Below are 18,055 nucleotides of genomic sequence, written 5' to 3'. Positions count from 1 at the left end.
TGGAATCCCTTTATCATGCTGACCTCCCAGTCTTTTCTAGGAGGAATCATGTCATTGAACTTACTGAATCTTTGGTTAATTCCATACTAAAAACAGTTTTGCCTTGTTTAAGTAGAATATGCAATGCTTTAAAATCTTTTAAAGTGCTTGAAATTTTTAAATTTAGTACTGAGAACGCATAAAATGTTTTTCCTTTGGTCTTAATTCCAAAGAATATAGGAATATAGGGGAAAGAAAAGCCAGACACAGGCTCATGTGGGAGAGGCAGTTTTGAACAGAATCACTTAAGTTCAATACCAGAAGGTGGCATACTTTTCCCACTTAAGAGTAAATGCATTCATTTGCTTTGAGGAATCCCTATAAATAAAATGCAAAAAAGAATTCTAGTTATGCCCATTTTCTGTAGATGTTTGAAGCTTTTGCTATGCATATTCAGGAAAATCACTGCTGAAGTGGTTTCCAGATCTAGCAGTGGAGTCAGTTTCTTGAGAAATGGTCGAAGAGACATCTCCACTTAGCTGAGCTGTAATGCATAGGGATGGGGTCTAAACTAATTCATACAGAATGGTTTTTGCATTTTGTTATTACATGGTCCCTATGGAATAGAGATCACTGATTCATGGAGTGTCTAAATTTAAGCCTTTTCTGTTTATGTTTCCTAAATTTGTGTTACATCTTGTGTAATGTGGGATGGGTTAGCTCTACCAAAGATTGCATATGATGCAAAGGAAAAGAAAGGTTTCATTCCCTTACATCTGCTGCAACCAGGTATATGCTATATATGTACAGGAAGGAAAAGGTAAAATAAGGTGAAAGAACGGGGAGGATGTAAGGAGGAAGGGAGAAAAAACTAGGTGTTGAGGAAAGATGGAGCAAGTCATAAGAAGGCTGGGCCTGGGAACCCCATGCTTGAGATATGGGCAAGAACGTCTGAAGGGACAGGACACAAACAGATTGGAAGAATTAATATTGCTAAAATGACAATACTACCCAAGGCAATCTACAGATCCAGTGCAGTTCCTAGCAAGATACCAAGGATGTCGTTCACAGAACTAGAACAAAACTTTAAAAATCTGTATGGAAAAAAAAAAAGACCCAGAATTGCCAAAGCAATGCTGAGGAAAAACAGCAAAGCTGGAGGCATAACCCTCCCAGAAATCAGGCTGTACTACAAAGCTACAGGATCAAAACAGTGTGGTATTGGCATAAAAACAGATACACAGATTAATGGAACAGAGTAGAGCGCCCAGTGATAAATCCACATAACTATGCTAAATTAACCTATGACAAAGGAGATAAGAATATATAATGGAGAAAATCTCTTCAACAATGGTGCTGTGAAAGCTGGACAGCTATATATATGCTATGTATATGAAATTACAATGAATGTTCAATGAAATTAGAACATTGCCTCACAGCATATACAAAGATAAACTCAAAATGGTTTAAATACCTAAATTTAGGACATGATGCCATAAAACTCCTAGAAAAGAACACAGACAAAACATTCTCTGACATATCATAAGAATGTTTTCTTAGGCCAGTCTACCAAGGCAACAGAAATAAAAGCAAAAATAAACAAATGGAACCTAATGAAACTTAAAACTTATATGTTCAAAAATGTTTAAAAAAAAAAACAAAAACTTATATGTTCAGCGAAGAAATGATCAATAACAAAAAGACAACCTATGGAATGGGAGAAAATATTTGCAAATTATATGACTGATAAGGGGTGAATAGCCAACATACGTAAAGAGCTCATACAACTCAACATAAAAAGACAACCTGATTAAAAAATGTGTAGAAGATCTGAATATTTTTTAAAGAAGACATACAGATGGCCAAGAAGCATGTGAAAAGATGCTCAACGTTGTTAATCATCGGAGAAATACAAATCAAAACCACAGTGAGATAACCACCTCACACGAGTCAGAATGGTATCATTAAGAGCTCAAATAACAAATGCTGGTGAGAATATTGAGAAAAGGGAACCCTTGTACACTATTGGTGGGAATGTAAATTATGTGCAGTCACAGTGAGAAAAAAATATGGCAGTTTCTCAAAAAATTAAAAACTACCATATGACCCAGCAATTCCACTCTTGGATATATACCTGAAAAGAAAAAACTAATTTGAAAAGATATGAACCCGGATTTTCATAGCATTATTTACAAGATCAACAGATGAATGGATAAAGATGTGGTATATATACATTCAGTGGAACACTGCTGCTGTTGCTGCTGCTAAGTCACTTCAGTCGTGTCCGACTCTGTGCGACCCCATAGAGGGCAGCCCACCAGGCTCCCCCGTCCCTGGGATTCTCCAGGCAAGAACACTGGAGTGGGTTGCCATTTCCTTCTCCAGTGCATGAAAGTGAAAAGTGAAAGTGAAGTTGCTCAGTCGTGTCTGACTCTTAGCGACCCCATGGACTGCAGCCTACCAGGCTCCTCCGTCCATGGGATGGAGTGGGGTGCCATTGCCTTCTCCAGTGAAACACTACTCAGCCATAAAAACAAGATTTTGCCATTTGCAACAACATGGATGGACTTGGAGGGTATTAAGTGAAATAAGAGGATGATAAATACTGCATATTATGAATCTAAAAAATAAACTAGTGAATATAACAAAGAAATTTACAGATATAGAGAACTTATATACACTTGCAAAAAACCAACTAGTAGTTACCAGAGTGGAGGGGAAAGAAGGGAGGGGCAGGACAGGGGTAGAAAACTATTGTTTTTTAAATATTTATTTGGCTGTGCTACATCTCAGCTGCAGCACTGGGGATCCTTGGTCCTTGCTGTGGCATGTGGGATCTTTAGTTGTGGCATGTGGGATCCAGTTTCCTTACCAGGGATCAAACCTGGGACCCCTACTTTGGGAGCTCTGAGTCCCAGCCACTGGACCACCAGGGAAGCCCCCTCCCCCCAGGGGGGGTGGTTCAGGATTAAAATTTTCAAATTATTAAGTATAAAATAAGATATAAGGATATATTATACAACAGAGGGAATATAGCCAATATTTTATAACTATAAATGGAGTATAAGCTTTAAAAATTGTGAGTCACTAGACTTTATTTTTCTGGGCTCCAAAATCACTACAGATGGTGACTGCAGCCATGAAATTAAAAGATGCTTACTCCTTGGAAGGAAAGTTATGACCAACCTAGATAGCATATTCAAAAGCAGAGACATTACTTTGCCAACAAAGGTTCGTCTAGTCAAGGCTATGGTTTTTCCTGTGGTCATGTATGGATGTGAGAGTTGGACTGTGAAGAAGGCTGAGCGCCAAAGAATTGATGCTTTTGAACTGTGGTGTTGGAGAAGACTCTTGAGAGTCCCTGGGACTGCAAGGAGATCCAACCAGTCCATTCTGAAGGAGATCAGCCCTGGGATTTCTTTGGAAGGAATGATGCTAAAGCTGAAACTCCAGTACTTTGGCCACCTCATGCAAAGAGTTGACTCATTGGAAAAGACTCTGATGCTGGGAGGGATTGGGGGCAGGAGGAGAAGGGGATGACAGAGGATGAGATGGCTGGATGGCATCACTGACTCGATCACTGACTCACGATGGACGTGAGTCTGAGTGAACTCCGGGAGTTGGTGATGGACAGGGAGGCCTGGCGTGCTGTGATTAAGGGGGTCGCAAAGAGTTGGACACGACTGAGTGACTGATCTGATCTGATCTGATGCTGTATACCTGTAATTTTATTTTATTTATTTATTTTTTTAAATTTTATTTTATTTTTAAACTTTACAATATTGTATTAGTTTTGCCAAACATCAAAATGAATCCGCCACAGGTATACCCGTGTTCCCCATCCTGCACCCTCCTCCCTCCTCCCTCCCCATACCATCCCTCTGGGTCGTCCCAGTGCACCAGCCCCAAGCGCCCAGTATCGTGCATCGAACCTGGACTGGCGACTCGTTTCATACATGATATTATACATGTTTCAATGTCATTCTCCCAAATCTCCCCACCCTCTCCCTCTCCCACAGAGTCCATAAGACTGATCTATACATCAGTGTCTCTTTTGCTGTCTCGTACACAGGGTTATTGTTACCATCTTTCTAAATTCCATCTATATGCGTTAGTATACTGTATTGGTGTTTTTCTTTCTGGCTTACTTCACTCTGTATAATAGGTTCCAGTTTCATCCATCTCATTAGAACTGATTCAAATGTATTCTTTTTAATGGCTGATTTAAACTGTACATCAACTATATTGAAAAAAGTCTGAGGGGACAGATGAGAGGCTCCTGCCAGGTTCTGCTGTGATCTGGCACAAAGTCACCTGCAGTGATCCTGTGTACTGAGGAAGAGGTTTGAGGGTTTCACCTAGAGTGGCCACAGCCCACCCCACTTCTGCCAGCAAGCAAGGTACTTTCTCCTTAACTTATGTAACTTTTCATAATCTGCACCATCCCGGGAAGTCATGATGGTCTCAAGGATCTGGGTTCAAACTCATAGTGAACCGTAGTTCTTTATTAACTTTAAATTGTTATAATTCGATTATCTGCAGAGAGAATATGTTGATGTTTTCCCTCTCTGTGAGGACATTTTAGTCAAAAAGAACAGTCTGTACAAAGGTGTGGTGACCATGAATATCATTTAAAGCCATGATTTTAACCTCAAATAGTGCCACACTTATTGACCATCTTTTGTCTTAACACTAGAATTAAGATGTGTTTGTAGATGCTACACAAAGACAAATTTTTGGCTTGATCAAACTCTTAAGTGCCTACTATGTGGCGTATTCCTAACATTAGCTTTTATGTTCTTCATCATAACCAGAAAGATTTGGTGGTATTATCTCCATGCTAGATTAGAAAACAGGTTCCGAGGGGAGTTTGAATTCAAATTCAGGTCTGTCTGATTCCAGAGTCCATGCTCACAGGACCGTAGAGAAGTCTGTAAACCTGGTATACTACTTGGTCATAAATAAAGGGAAGCCCTAAGGAAGAAGTTATACACTGGTCCTTTCCTTTTGGTTTTCTTTTGTTGGCAAGAATCTGGTAGATTTCTGACAGAATCTTAACTGAAATTTTAAAGGATAACAACATTCTAAACTTTAAGATATGATTTTTATTGAACATGTGTAAGATTCACCTTTACATTACTCATATTTTACAATAAAAAATTAGTTTTGATAAAAAAAAAAGGAAAACATTTCCTGGATTAACAGTTGGAAAATTAACAAAAAATATAAATATGAAGGTCATTTTCCATGTATTAGGGATTAGAATATTAATGGAATCACTTCAATAAAATTTTATTCATAAGCATTTACATGATTACCCACAACTCTATCAACTTCCAGAGGATCAAGTAAATGTATAGGAGGAAGGTGATCCCCAAAATAAGACATATCTCCAAAAAACCAAACTGAATATACCCTAAATGTCTTCCTGTACGTGGGATTTGGTCAATGAGTATAGTAGCAGAAAGAGAATTCTTTGTTTTATACATAGGATGAACATAAACACTTGTGAATGTGGAGTTTGTTGTCCACATAAATTAAAAATGTTGCAAATTTTGTCACCTGGAGAGTAGTTAGAGATGACCCACATGACCATTTAAAATATAGTGTGAATATATATTATCTTCTAAAAAGTCATATATAAGGGAATAAGGCCTTTATATCCAAAGCAGTCTTAAAACAGGTTAATATAGGCCTGTTTTATCCTTTGTATTTTGAGACTTCATATTCTTTAACATCTCAGCTATTAAGACTATGTACAGTACCTAAGCCAACATATGAGTAATGGCATAACCCAATTTCAACTATAGTATAGGTTATATTAACATGACGTACCATCCAGGAGAACTGACCAAGCATAATTTCTGAACTGTCCCAGTTAAAGATCTGTTAAAATGCAATCCTGTCACATGAGCCCAGTCTCTTTCAGAACATTATCATATATAATGGAAGTGTAACATTTCAGAGAACTTCAATGAAGTATTTAATCATACTATTAGCATGAACGTTCAAGTAGTCTGTTAGCATGGAAATCTTAAAATTCTAAAAATACTTCTGGATGTTTTAATATATCAACACTCATTGACAACTGAATATGTTTTGACTGGAAGCTAGAAGATTATTTTCCCTTCTAGCAACAAATGGGCTAAGTGGTAGACGCTCATGGTTTTTACTTAAAAAACAACAAGCACATACAGAAGAATCTAGTTTGGACAGCACTACTCTGATAGTATTTTGCTGGAATGGGTTGGTGGACTTAAGGATTTTTGGTCAAGACTTTCTCAGATTCTAAGTAACCAATCTGAATCAGTTGTCTGTATACAGAAGGCTTCACCACCACCATTGCCAAGGGGAGTCGACAGTGCGTGTGTAAACTAATGGCCCAGGGCCTGCTCTGCCCTTTTCGACTCTTCACATCCTCTCTAATCTTGGTCACCAGCACAAGTCACAGTAAGTGCCCCCCCCAAGGTATTTAAGACACTTCATTATCTGATCAGAAATACTTAGCTTTAAAAGATCATGAATCCTTTTTACGAGGGTAAGATTAGGGAAAAAAAAAAAGTTATACATCTGCAAATTCTCCAAGACTAGGTGATATAAATATTAGATTTTAATATTAAAAAAATAAAATTTGTAATATTTAAGTTAAAAATTTATTAAGATTAAGTTTTCAAATTTATTTTCTAAACTCCAAACGGAACCAAAAGTGGACTTGGTATTTAATAAGTTTTTTTGAATAGCTACATGGTTAAGATATTAATAGTACAATAGTTTAAGAAAAACTAGAAAGTAAGACACATAGGTCCTTCAACAAATATTTTCGAGGACTCTAAATAAATCTAGTTGCAAAGTATGCTGACAAAACACAAAATAGAATAAAATAAATCCAGACTTTCACTGACTACAGTGGACACTGTCATCTTTTTTCTTCCTAGTGTTTCTGCTTATTAAAATATTGGTTATATTTACTACTACATTAATCAAGATGTATCTGGTGACTGCTCAAAGGCACGATTTTCAAAATCTCTCCACATTTTGTTTTTTAAAAAAAATTCTCTATCATCTTAACTACCAAGAGCCAGTCTTGTATTGGGCCAAGGGCAGTCAAGGATGAGTAAGATGGGGGCAGTGTCCTCACCATGGCATCGCTTATGTATCTGAAGAACATCATCATGGAACCTAACTTACAATCTAGTTTTCATAATCACTTTCAAAACTGCAAAATCATCTGTAGAGATGCCAATAAAAAATACAGAACTAATGCTTTGAAAATAGAAAAATAGTTTTTAAGACGTCATACTAAATATCTCTCTAAACAATATCTTCACATCTCTTTTAAAAACTTTGATTTTCTTCTTCCCATAATATATAATGAATGGATCAATTCACCTGTTTATTCATAGACAGCAAGTCTTTACCACTTAAGGTAGTATTTTCCTTGGTTAGACTAAAATGTTCAGGTCAGTGTTTTTCTTCAAATCTTAACAAGAAAGTTTAACTAATAAGTCAGAAAATTCTATCTTTCAACATTCAAAATATCCCAAAATAGGGTGTTATCTCTTAAAAAAAATCAGCATCTATTTATAAAAGTAGTATTGAATTAATTTGGAATACCCAATCACTGAAATATTAAAAAAAACCCTGAATTATTCAAAAACTTTCAAACCTCTAAATTTGGATATTAAAATAAATTTTCTTTAAAAATAATATTTTTTCCCTTATTTTGCCAACATGGAAATACTAGACCAAAGTAACTCTAACACACTATATTTCTTGGACCTGGTTTGAAAGTTAAGGACTGGGAATTACTGGTTCCATAGGAGCAACATTCTTTTTCAGTGACTAATTGAGTCTAAGAAAACTGAGATCTTTCCACACAGAAACTGTCATGTAAGACCAGAAAAACTCTTGAGGTTTATCTGCTGTGCTATTTAACTGGATCCAGATCAGATATTCTTACTTCTGCTTGATGTATGTTGTATTCTATTCTTGCCTCAAAATAACTGATTTCTGATGCAGCAAAGAAGAAAACAAAACAACGGGTCCATGTCAGTAAGGTCAAGTGGCTATCCCTTGTTCTTTATCCATTACCTCCTTGGAATAATTTTCAGTTTCATGTAAGCTTGAATCTTCAGAAAAAAGGCAGTTTTGTTTCTGACTGCATCTCAATTTTCCTCCTGTTGTTCTAATATTTGACTCCTAAACCCAGCAGATATTATTGTTAGTTAACAGAGCTCTTACGTTAGGGCATCTTATGGAAGCTTAACATACTGAATCTTATACTTCTCTTAGTCTTTCATATAGCACTAATGGGAATTCTGCAGCTCATCTAATATTAACAAGTAATGACACATACTGCATAATAATAGCATTATACTCATTCATGTATCTCAGACTTAAATAACACACACTTGTTTTTCAATTTATGACTGATTCGTTTAGAATTAAGCATTTTACATATTTAAACTGTAGTATAACACTTTCCCAAAGCACAAGCACCCACATTTTATATCAATTATTGCATCAAGAAGAGTGAATAAATTTAGTACAATACTGTAGGGAGTATAATATGGAAGATTTCCTTCCCAGGAATTATACCTATTCTTGGCAGAATTTATAGTTTAAATTATTTTCACTTCTTGTCTCGCAAACACAAAATTTAAAAGCTAGAGCCAAATCTGTCGAACATTGTCTATCACAGGTTTGACACTTAAACACTAAAACTATACTCAGATGTATAGTGTTTTTTCCCACTGGATGTTTTTACAGAAAAAGCAGGCTTTTCATTATTATGTGCAGTGACCACAGAGGCCGTGTTCCTATAACCACACATGGCACACTGCTCTGGTACTGCCATTCCGATGTTCCCTGTTGGTAGGTGAGAAAGAGTGGTGGGCACCTTCAGAGAAGAAATCAGTGTTGGCTTTCCTCTTGATAGACGAACATGCTTCATTTTTTTAATAGGTTCATTTGCTCTAAGTGCTGGAATAAAGTGCCTTAATTGCTCAACTGCCCACATCTTAAACCCACAGGGAAGCTTCAGTTCACCAGCTTGACTTCTAGCGTTTGATCACAACTTGTTCATAAGCTCCAGACCCCACCCTAAAAAAGAGGGAAAAGACAAAACAAAACTTCAGACTTGTGAGCTGCAGTGTTTAAAATTGTTCCAGTTAACCTTGTCCCCAAAGAGACAGTGCATTAGACATTTTCTACTTGATTTGATATCCACAAGGCTTATAGGTATCACAGAGAAAGTCTTAAATGTTTATTAACTGCTGCACTGGGATTAGTCTGGTCCCTGATCACCTCATACTTATTCCCATGTAATCTAGAAATGTTTCCAAATTCTTACTGTGTCAACATACTGTGGCAAACATGTTTATATATAAATCCGAAATATATTGACTCTGGGTTCAGATCTTGCATTGAGTTAACCCATGACGGTTTCTAGTAGCATTAGTAGTGTGGTGGTGTCTTTAAATACTTAACCTGGAAGTGCAAAATTTATTTTAGTCAAACGCAAATATCTTTGTAAGTGGTCCTCTTTGTAAGTGGTCCATATTATAAATTATATCCATGTAAATGCAGATTGAAGGGGAAAATGATCTTGAAGAGGGATTTATTTCTTTACAAGCTTGGTTTGTCAGACTGCTGGTTGTCTCCCACATCTACTCTCCCCCTTTCCATGGTTTTAGCTAGGTACAGGTTGCTTGGCTTGAGAGCACATTTCCTAAACTCTTTTGTCTGTAAGTGTGGCCTTGTGACTAAGTTTCCCCCAGGGAACATGAACGGAGACATGCCAACTTCTTCCTCACTTACTTAAAGGGAAACTGCTTGCGCCTTGGACGAGTAGCAATTTTGACAACACAGGTTAAGGAGAATGGTAAAGGACAAAACAGAGGTACCTGCATCAATGAATCACTTCTGGGGCAAATTTGTCCCTCCAGGCTAGCCATTTTATTTTGGAGTCTCTTTATTACAGCAGCTTAGCCTTTGCGCTAATATGCCAGGTACTATCTGACCTCTATTAATGAAATATGGAGAATACTAAAAGACTTAAAATTTGCAAGCTTTGTGAATAAAAGTATTTAGAAATACTTAACGGCTTCATCAACAGATTTTCTTTTTTTTTTTTTTTTGCTATTTTTGATGCACTTGGTGCCTTGGCCTATGTTACAATGGAATAAATATGCATGTTCCTTCTATTGTTTCTTGGTCTAGGATAAGGTTTGTGTGTGCGTGCTGAAGGAAAGCACAGCATTTTTCGAAAGGTACCAAGCCAGGAGTCCAGGGCAGGTGATACTTAAAACACCCAAACTAGGAATTCCCTGGTGGTCCAGTGGTCGGACTTCCCAGGTTGCGCAGTTGGTAAAGAACCTGCTGCCAGTGCAGGAGATGCAAGTTTGATCCCTGGGTCTTGAAGATCCCCTGGAGAAGGGAATGGCTACCCACTCCAGTGTTCTTGCTTGGAGAATTCCATGGACAGAGGAGCCTGGTAGGCTACAGTCCACAGGGTCACAAAGAGAAATTCAGAGAGTCAGAGCTGTGACCACACATACTCACTCCAGTGGTTAGGACTCTGCTGATGGCATGGGTACAATTTCAATCCCTGTTGGGGAGCTAAGATCCTATAAGCTGTGGGGTGCAGCAAAAAAAAACCACACACACACACACACACACACACAAACAAAAAACCCACCCGAACTCCCCTAATAAAGGTTTTCTGTAGCACTGTAAACTGTCTTTTTGTTGGCACTGGATTTATTTTTGGATGAGGCTCTTTCTACCCTTTCCATTATCCCTCCTGAATAAGTAGGAGGAAAGCTAAAGTGGAGTTGCATGGACGGAGGGTATCACTGCTCAAAGTTAACACCAGGCTCCAATCTCCTCACTGGTCAAGATAACAGGGGCTGCTGCTGCTGCTGCTAAGTCGCTTCAGTCATGTCCCACTCTGTGCGACCCCATAGACGGCAGCCCACCAGGCTCCCCCGTCCCTGGGATTCTCCAGGCAAGAACACTGGAGTGGGTTGCCATTTCCTTCTCCAATGCATGAAAGTGAAAAGTGAAAGTGAAGTCGCTCAGTCACGTCTTAGCACTCCGAGCATACCAGAGATCAGTAAGACCAGAAGTAACTACCATGACTGGTCTCTGCCCTTAATGGAATTTTAAGAGGAAATTCTAAAATTATAAAAAATGGAAGTAGTAGTAACCACTAGTAATGGTGATTACTAGTTCACCATGGACTGACTGGAGTTCTCAGTTTCTTGCTCAGGGACTTCTCTTCTAATGGATTCATTCTACAGAAGAAATAGGAACACCTTCAGCAGAACACCAGTGAACACTCTTTCATGTCTGCAGATAATCAGAATTTGAAGGAACCCCAGTAAGCGCCACTACACAGTGGCTTTCAGATGTCCTAAAGTGGTTCTGTTTCTCGAAGTGATGGAATAATAGGAACCAGACAACTGGATAGAATATATGGAACAACAGTTTTCATACACTGGACAACAGGCAGCATGGGACTGGTCCTGAGATAAGGGTAAGAAAGAAAGCAAGCCAGACAAGCTGCCCCAGCATGCTGCCTGAAGATATTTCCTTTTGGATCCTCCAAGCCTGCAGTGCCGGGAGTGAGAACCCAATACAGTGAGGTGGTCTCTTAGAATGGAGGAATCATGTCAGAGCTCAGGGATGCCACAGGCTAGAATTTTAAGTCCAGAGTATCAGAAGAAGTGGAGAAAAATAATGACTGGAGTACTTCCAATTTTGAAGAAAAGTGTAAACCCACAGATTCAAGAGGCTCAATGAACCCCAAGTAGAATACATACAAAGAAAAACACACCAAGGCACATCACAACCAAATGCTAAAAACCAGTGATAAAGAGAAAAGTGTAAAAGCAGTCAGAGATGAGGGATAAATCACAGAGGAATGAAAACAGACTACCTGACAGAAATTAAATGTCCTAACGGCAAGCAGGAAGGTGCATGCAGGGTTCTGTAAGCAGCTCTGAGCCAGCCAGGCTGTATTTGCTAGACTTATAAAGGATTACTGCAGACAGTCCTCCCCAAGTCTCTATCACTTGTTGCTCTGTTCTCTTCAATCTCACAGGTTCCCTGTTGGAACTTTGGTTCACTTGTGCCTCTTCTGTGTCCTACGTAAATGATTCTGGTTTTATCCTGTGCTACTAGTTTATCTTACATAATATATCTAACACTAACACATTAGCTTCTCTGATGAATACCCACTATTTATGGACAGACCTATGTGTGCAAGTACTTGCTGGACAGTAAATAGATTAATTGCCATAGTAACTGTGAAAGACAGACCTTTAATTAGTAGGAGACAACAGAGGATGAGATGGTTGGATGGCGTCAACTCAATGGACATGAGTTTGAGCAACCTCTGGGAGTTGGTGATGGACAGAGAAGCCTGACCGTGGGGGTCACAAAGAGTCGGACACGACTGAGCAACTGAACTGAACTGATTGAGTACTAAAGTGCTTACTGCATGCCAGATTTTGTCCTAAGCATTACCATGTCTTATATCATTTAAACAGTATAACTTTTATGAAGCTGGTTGTATTATCATCACTATTTTAGATGTGAGGACACTGAGGCAGAGGGAAGTGAAGTAACTTTCCAAAGACACACAGCTCATAAATGGTGAAGCTTGGGACTAAACCTAACCCAGGCAGCCCATGTGTGTTGGGCTGTGTGTGTTATTCTTCCAGGGATGCAGCTGTCTTTTTGGTAGCAAGTGAGAGATGCAATATGTCAAGATCACTAAGGCTAAGCTGGGCAATCATGGCTAAGCCAGGACAGTGGTGCTAGTGGTGAAGAATTTGCCTGCCAATGCAGGAGACATAGAGATGCGGGGTCGATCCCTGGGTCGGGAATATTTCCTGTAGTAGGAAGTGGCAACCACTACACTATTCTTGCCTGGAGAATCCCCATGGACAGAAGAGCCTGGCGGGCTACAGTCCATGGGGCTGCAGAGTCGGACATGACTGAAGTGACTGAGCATGCACAGGAACAGAACCCATACCTGACTCTGGCCCATTCTCCTTTCACCATGACACACTGTCCCTGATGTTCTTCAGCATGTAATATGAACCTACTTCAACCCCAATGGTCCCTTTAAGCTTTTGTGTACTGAGTGATAATATTCTAGCGTTCTCTTTATATTTGGTTTTAAAGAATTAAAAGAATTCTTTAATTTAAAGAATTAAAGCCTAAATTCTTTCTCAACTAGAAATTATCTTTTCTCTGCATAACAACACAAATAGCTAGCATATATTGAGAGCTTTCTATGTGCCAGGTACTGTGTTAAACAACTTTACATCAATGATCTAACCCTCACAAAAAGCCTGTGAGTTAGGTAACTTATTTATCATCCCCATTTTACAGGTGAGGAAACTGAGGCTTACAGGGAGGTTATTAACACTGTCAAGTCAATAGTGGCCCCTGGGCAGTCTAATGAGACAGCCCATGCTTCTGAGCATTTATTATTCTGGGTCCTTTTGGTTGCAACTGTGTCTTTTGCTGCTCCTCCTAAATAATACAGTGAAGGCTTAGTGAGTATAGTCTTTGATATTTGGCAAAACTAATACAATTATGTAAAGTTTAAAAATAAAATAAAATTAAAAAAAAAGAAAAAAAAAGAATGATGCATTGTAAAAAAATAAAATAAAATAATAATAGCTAGGGCTTAGTGAGTATAATCATGCCATTTATATTTTAAAACAACTCCATGAAGTAGGCATATGATCGCATTTTTCAAGAGTTAAGTTAAATTGAAGTTAAATGGTTTACTCCGAAAGTGATTGGTTAGGATGTGAACTTGTCTCTTTAATTCAGAAATACATTTTTCTCTACCATACATATATCACTGTCCTTATAAATTTTATTCTTCTACCTGTTCCCTACTACTAGACTCTGCTTGCTCCAATCTACCTTCAAAATCATGGCCAGTTACTTTTCTAAAATGCCAATCTGCCAGTTCTCTGTTGAAGAATGACCAGTGGATCCCCAGTGTATACAAGAAGGTTAAACATTCTGTTATGGCAACAGAGGCCCTTTATAACCTGTCTTCAAGACACTTCCCAGCCTCATGTCTCACAACTCCATTTCACATGCCCCACCTCCTCAGAAAAACCTGTTCACTGGCAATTCTTTACATAGGTTATATTAATCATGAGCCAGCAAGGTAAAATGATTAAGTACAATGAATGGGCTTTAGACTCAACAGAGACATGGGTGTGAGTCCTGGTTTTACCACTTACTAGCTTTAAGGCTTTCTTTGGGTAAATTACCTTAACATCTTTTTATCTTTTTTTCCCTCTTTTAAAAAACTAATAATGGTATTTTTTTGAGCATTGAAAAAGGTAAGACCTGAATGAAATATATATATATGGTGCTCAGCACGTAACTAATAAATGCTCAGTAAGTACCACCTATAATTATTATATATTCACTATTATATAGTTATAATTATCATGCCTGTAAGTTATTTCTATTTGTTCCTACCACCAGGAATATTTGTCTTCCACATACTCCCTGGTAACTGCTCACTTATTTTATTCTCCCAATACTCTACCAGTTCTCTACTAATACATTCTAAAAACACATCTAAGGAAATCAACAAATAAACTTACAAAATGCAAACTGTATTTTATACATACTCAGGATAAGGAAACATACTCAGGATATGGAAAACTAAGCTACACTAAGAGCTGTAATTTTCTCATGGAACTACTGATACTTTGCTTTCTAGACTCAATCTGATACAAACTTTGTAACTTTCGTCTTCCACTCATGAGCATTTAAAATAAAAAGTCATTCTACTCTTTAGTAAGATGCTCTTTGGTCTACATACCTGTTTGGAAGATGACGACTACCGAAGGTGGTTCTTCCTCCAGGACCCACAAATAACCTCAGTCCTTCTTCTGCAAGACACATTGACAATATTTGTTATACATATGATTATTAGATTACTGTCAGATAATATTCATATTACAATAAATTAACATTTTACATTTCAGTTTTGTTAAAGAAATAAAAACTTAAAACAAGAGCTACACACATGTTTTAAAACAGGCAGTTTAAAAGAAATCCTAATAGTTACTTCTCATTAACTTTCTGTAAGCTATTTTTCTTAGGGCTGAGTAAAGAAGACAGCTGTTCCTACAAATTTCCTCAAGTGGGGTTTAATTATTTCTCTTCACAACCAGTTACATCATGAAACTAAGTCCATTGTTAGCTGCTCTCTAGTCACACCAGCATGAATAATTATACTTTTCAAATCGGTAGCATGTAAATTTTCAGCTTCAGTGAAAATGCTACGGAAGGAATGAGGGACTACCACCCAACATCCCAAACTGCAGTAGTGACCTGAGGTACTTATGCCCCATTATGACAAAGCAGATGAAGATATCTATTATAAAGCAGATATTGATGCATAGTTAAAAAGTACAATAAGAGCTTTCTTAAAAATTGATATTTTTAAAGTTAATTCTTTCCCAAATTTAATACCATTAGCAAATAAATTATAAAGTTGTTGTTTAGTCACAAAGTTGTGTCTGACTCTTTGCTACCCTCCATGGACTGTAGCCTGCCACGTTCCTCTGTCCACAGGATTTTCCAGGCAAGAACACTGGAGTGGGTTGCCGTTTTCCCCTCCAGAGGATCTTCCTGACCCAAGGAATGAACTCATGTCTTCTACTTGACAGGTGGATTCTTTATCACTGAGCCACCCAGGAAGCCCAAGGTATACAGTTATCTTCAGATTTTTAATGGGTGTGAAGTTTATTTTACAGATATGCAACACTCAGTATCATGATATACGGACTATTCACTACTGACCACATGGATTATTCAAACCTGGATCACATATATCTATATATGTGTGCTAAGTCGCCTCAGTCATGTCTGACTCTTTGCGACCCTATGGGCCATAGGCCTGCCAGGCTCCTCTGTCCATGGGATTTTTCCAGGCAAGAATACTGGAGTGGACTGCCATGCCCCTCTCCAGGGGATCTTCCCAACCAACCCAGGAATCGAACCCACATCTCTTACATCTCCTGCACTGGCAAGCAGGTTCTTTACCACTAGCGCCACATGAGAAGTCCATATTTACATATACTTAATGGCTATCTACACACCTTCTGCACTGGAATCTAGGCTGAAGTCTTGACTCTGTAATATTTTCTCCACAATATCATCTGCATCCACTCTGGTATCATCAACTCGCTTCAGCTGAGATTCTACAGAATCTTGCTTCACTGGGCATCTTTGAAAATAATTTAAAAAAAAATTCCTCCCTTTAGTATGTCATTAAAATCAAAGTTTTTTTTTTTTTCCCCCCATTTAAAGTGAGTCCAATATGATACCTGTTGAGTATTTCTAAAGCTGTATCTTCTTTATCTGCTACATCAAGACTTGGTTCAGCTGTCTTTTGCTCAACTTCATCACATGGCTCTAGAATACTTTCAATTCCTGTTGATGTACTTCCCACTGAGGTATTTCTTCTGTGGCAGAGCTCAGAGAGACTAGATGACCGGGAGTGGCAGGAGCTATACCCTGTCAGAGAAAATCACTCTGGTTGTTAACACTAGTATCAAATACACTGCAACCAAACTGCCCTCCCTGCACCGCTCTTAGCCTCTACCTGACACTTTCGATTGCTGGCTTGCATAGCTTGATGTTCTAGAATGTCCACAGGCACCAAGTTCGTCTGGAACAGAGGCACTCTTTGCTGAGAGATCTGCAATACGTCATAACATGATGTTACTCTTATTGTCAACAAGTCAATGGTCTATATGTATTCTAATCTATGGATTTTGTTGTTGTTTAGTCGCTAAGTCATGTCCAACTCTTTTGTGACCCTATGGGCTGTAGCCTGCCAGGCTCCTCTGTCCAGAGGATTCTCCAGGCAAGAATACTGGAGTGGGATTACCATTTCTTTCTCCACTGGATCTTCCCGACGCAGGGATCAAACCTGGGTCTCCTGCATTGCAGGTGGATTCTTTGCCACTGAGCCTCTAGGGAAGCCCAATTTAGAGATTTCAGAAGCTGCTAAATTCATTATCGAGTGAAATTCCTTTAAATCTGTACAATGTAAATAACTGTAAGAAATACTGTACAAAGAATTTAAATACCTCAGTTTACCAAAGTGCTATGCTACCTTTCATAAGATTTAATAGCATTCTATCTTAAATAAAACTATTTCAGTGTTTATATTTAGTATTTCTCTGATAAAAAGGAGTCAAATGACTCCTGGTGGTCCAGTGGCTGAGACTCCATGCTCCTAATGCAGGGGGCCCAGGTTTGATCCTTGGTCACGGAACTAGATCCCACATGCCACAACTAAGATCTGGCACAGCCAAATAAATAAAGAATAAATATTTTTTTTAAAGGGAGTCAGATGGATTCTTCTGAATTCTCACAGAATTGCCAGGATTTTGTGTGGTGTTTGAGGAAATCTTGCTTCCCGAATCTATCACGACGGGAGGCTAAAGAGTACTTTGTGACTTTTGCATTAGAGATGTCAGTGCTAGGCTATAATTTGTACAAATGTCTATGGTTTAAAACAACACAGCATGTGATATACCACTGAGAATAAGGTTCTGCAGAAATTGATTATAGTATTCAGTTTCAAAGTAAATGTACAAAAAAAGCAGTGTCAAATCCACTTCGCTATTTCCCTAATAATGTGCATATTCCAGATGCCAACTGTGTATTTTCAGAACTAGGCTTCTTCTACAGAATGCAGAATTGTGGCCATTTTCATTAGGGTGAAATATATGAAAACTGAACTGTTTTTCACTTACAGGCAAAATAAAGCCCAAATGAGTAACATAACAATTATAACAACAGCTCTATAAATGATATTGAACACAGATGGGCCAACAAATGCTGCCAAGTAAGTAAGCTACTGGAGTGGCCTGGACCTTCTGCAAAGGGTTTTTCATTTCTGGACAGACTGTAAGGTACAGATGCAAACCAGCATCCCTAGTCCTGCTTGACAGTGGTCCTAAGCCCCAGTACAGCAAATTCTGAACGAAGAGTTGGTTCATATCAA

At 38.3% G+C, this 18,055-nt stretch overlaps 1 protein-coding gene across 1 annotated transcript in view; it reads right to left on the bottom strand.

The window, feature by feature from the left end:
- Positions 1–5,064: 5,064 nt before the first annotated feature.
- EEIG2 (EEIG family member 2) overlaps positions 5,065–18,055 on the bottom strand; it is an 82,680-nt gene continuing 69,689 nt past the window's right edge. Inside the window, exons 7-11 of the mRNA XM_086391543.1 lie at positions 16,643–16,738; positions 16,365–16,554; positions 16,137–16,264; positions 14,852–14,921; positions 5,065–9,081 (exon numbers count right to left, since the gene is read on the bottom strand). Of these exons, the coding sequence (XP_086247669.1) occupies positions 9,039–9,081; positions 14,852–14,921; positions 16,137–16,264; positions 16,365–16,554; positions 16,643–16,738 (527 nt within the window). The 3' untranslated portion in view covers positions 5,065–9,038. The remainder of the gene's footprint in view (positions 9,082–14,851; positions 14,922–16,136; positions 16,265–16,364; positions 16,555–16,642; positions 16,739–18,055) is intronic.

Source organism: Bos grunniens, chromosome 3, assembly GCF_055505025.1.
Source record: "Bos grunniens cultivar Pamir isolate PY7600 chromosome 3, Bosgru_T2T1.0, whole genome shotgun sequence".
NCBI lineage: Eukaryota > Metazoa > Chordata > Mammalia > Artiodactyla > Bovidae > Bos > Bos grunniens.
This window is presented reverse-complemented; position numbering and strand designations above follow the sequence as displayed.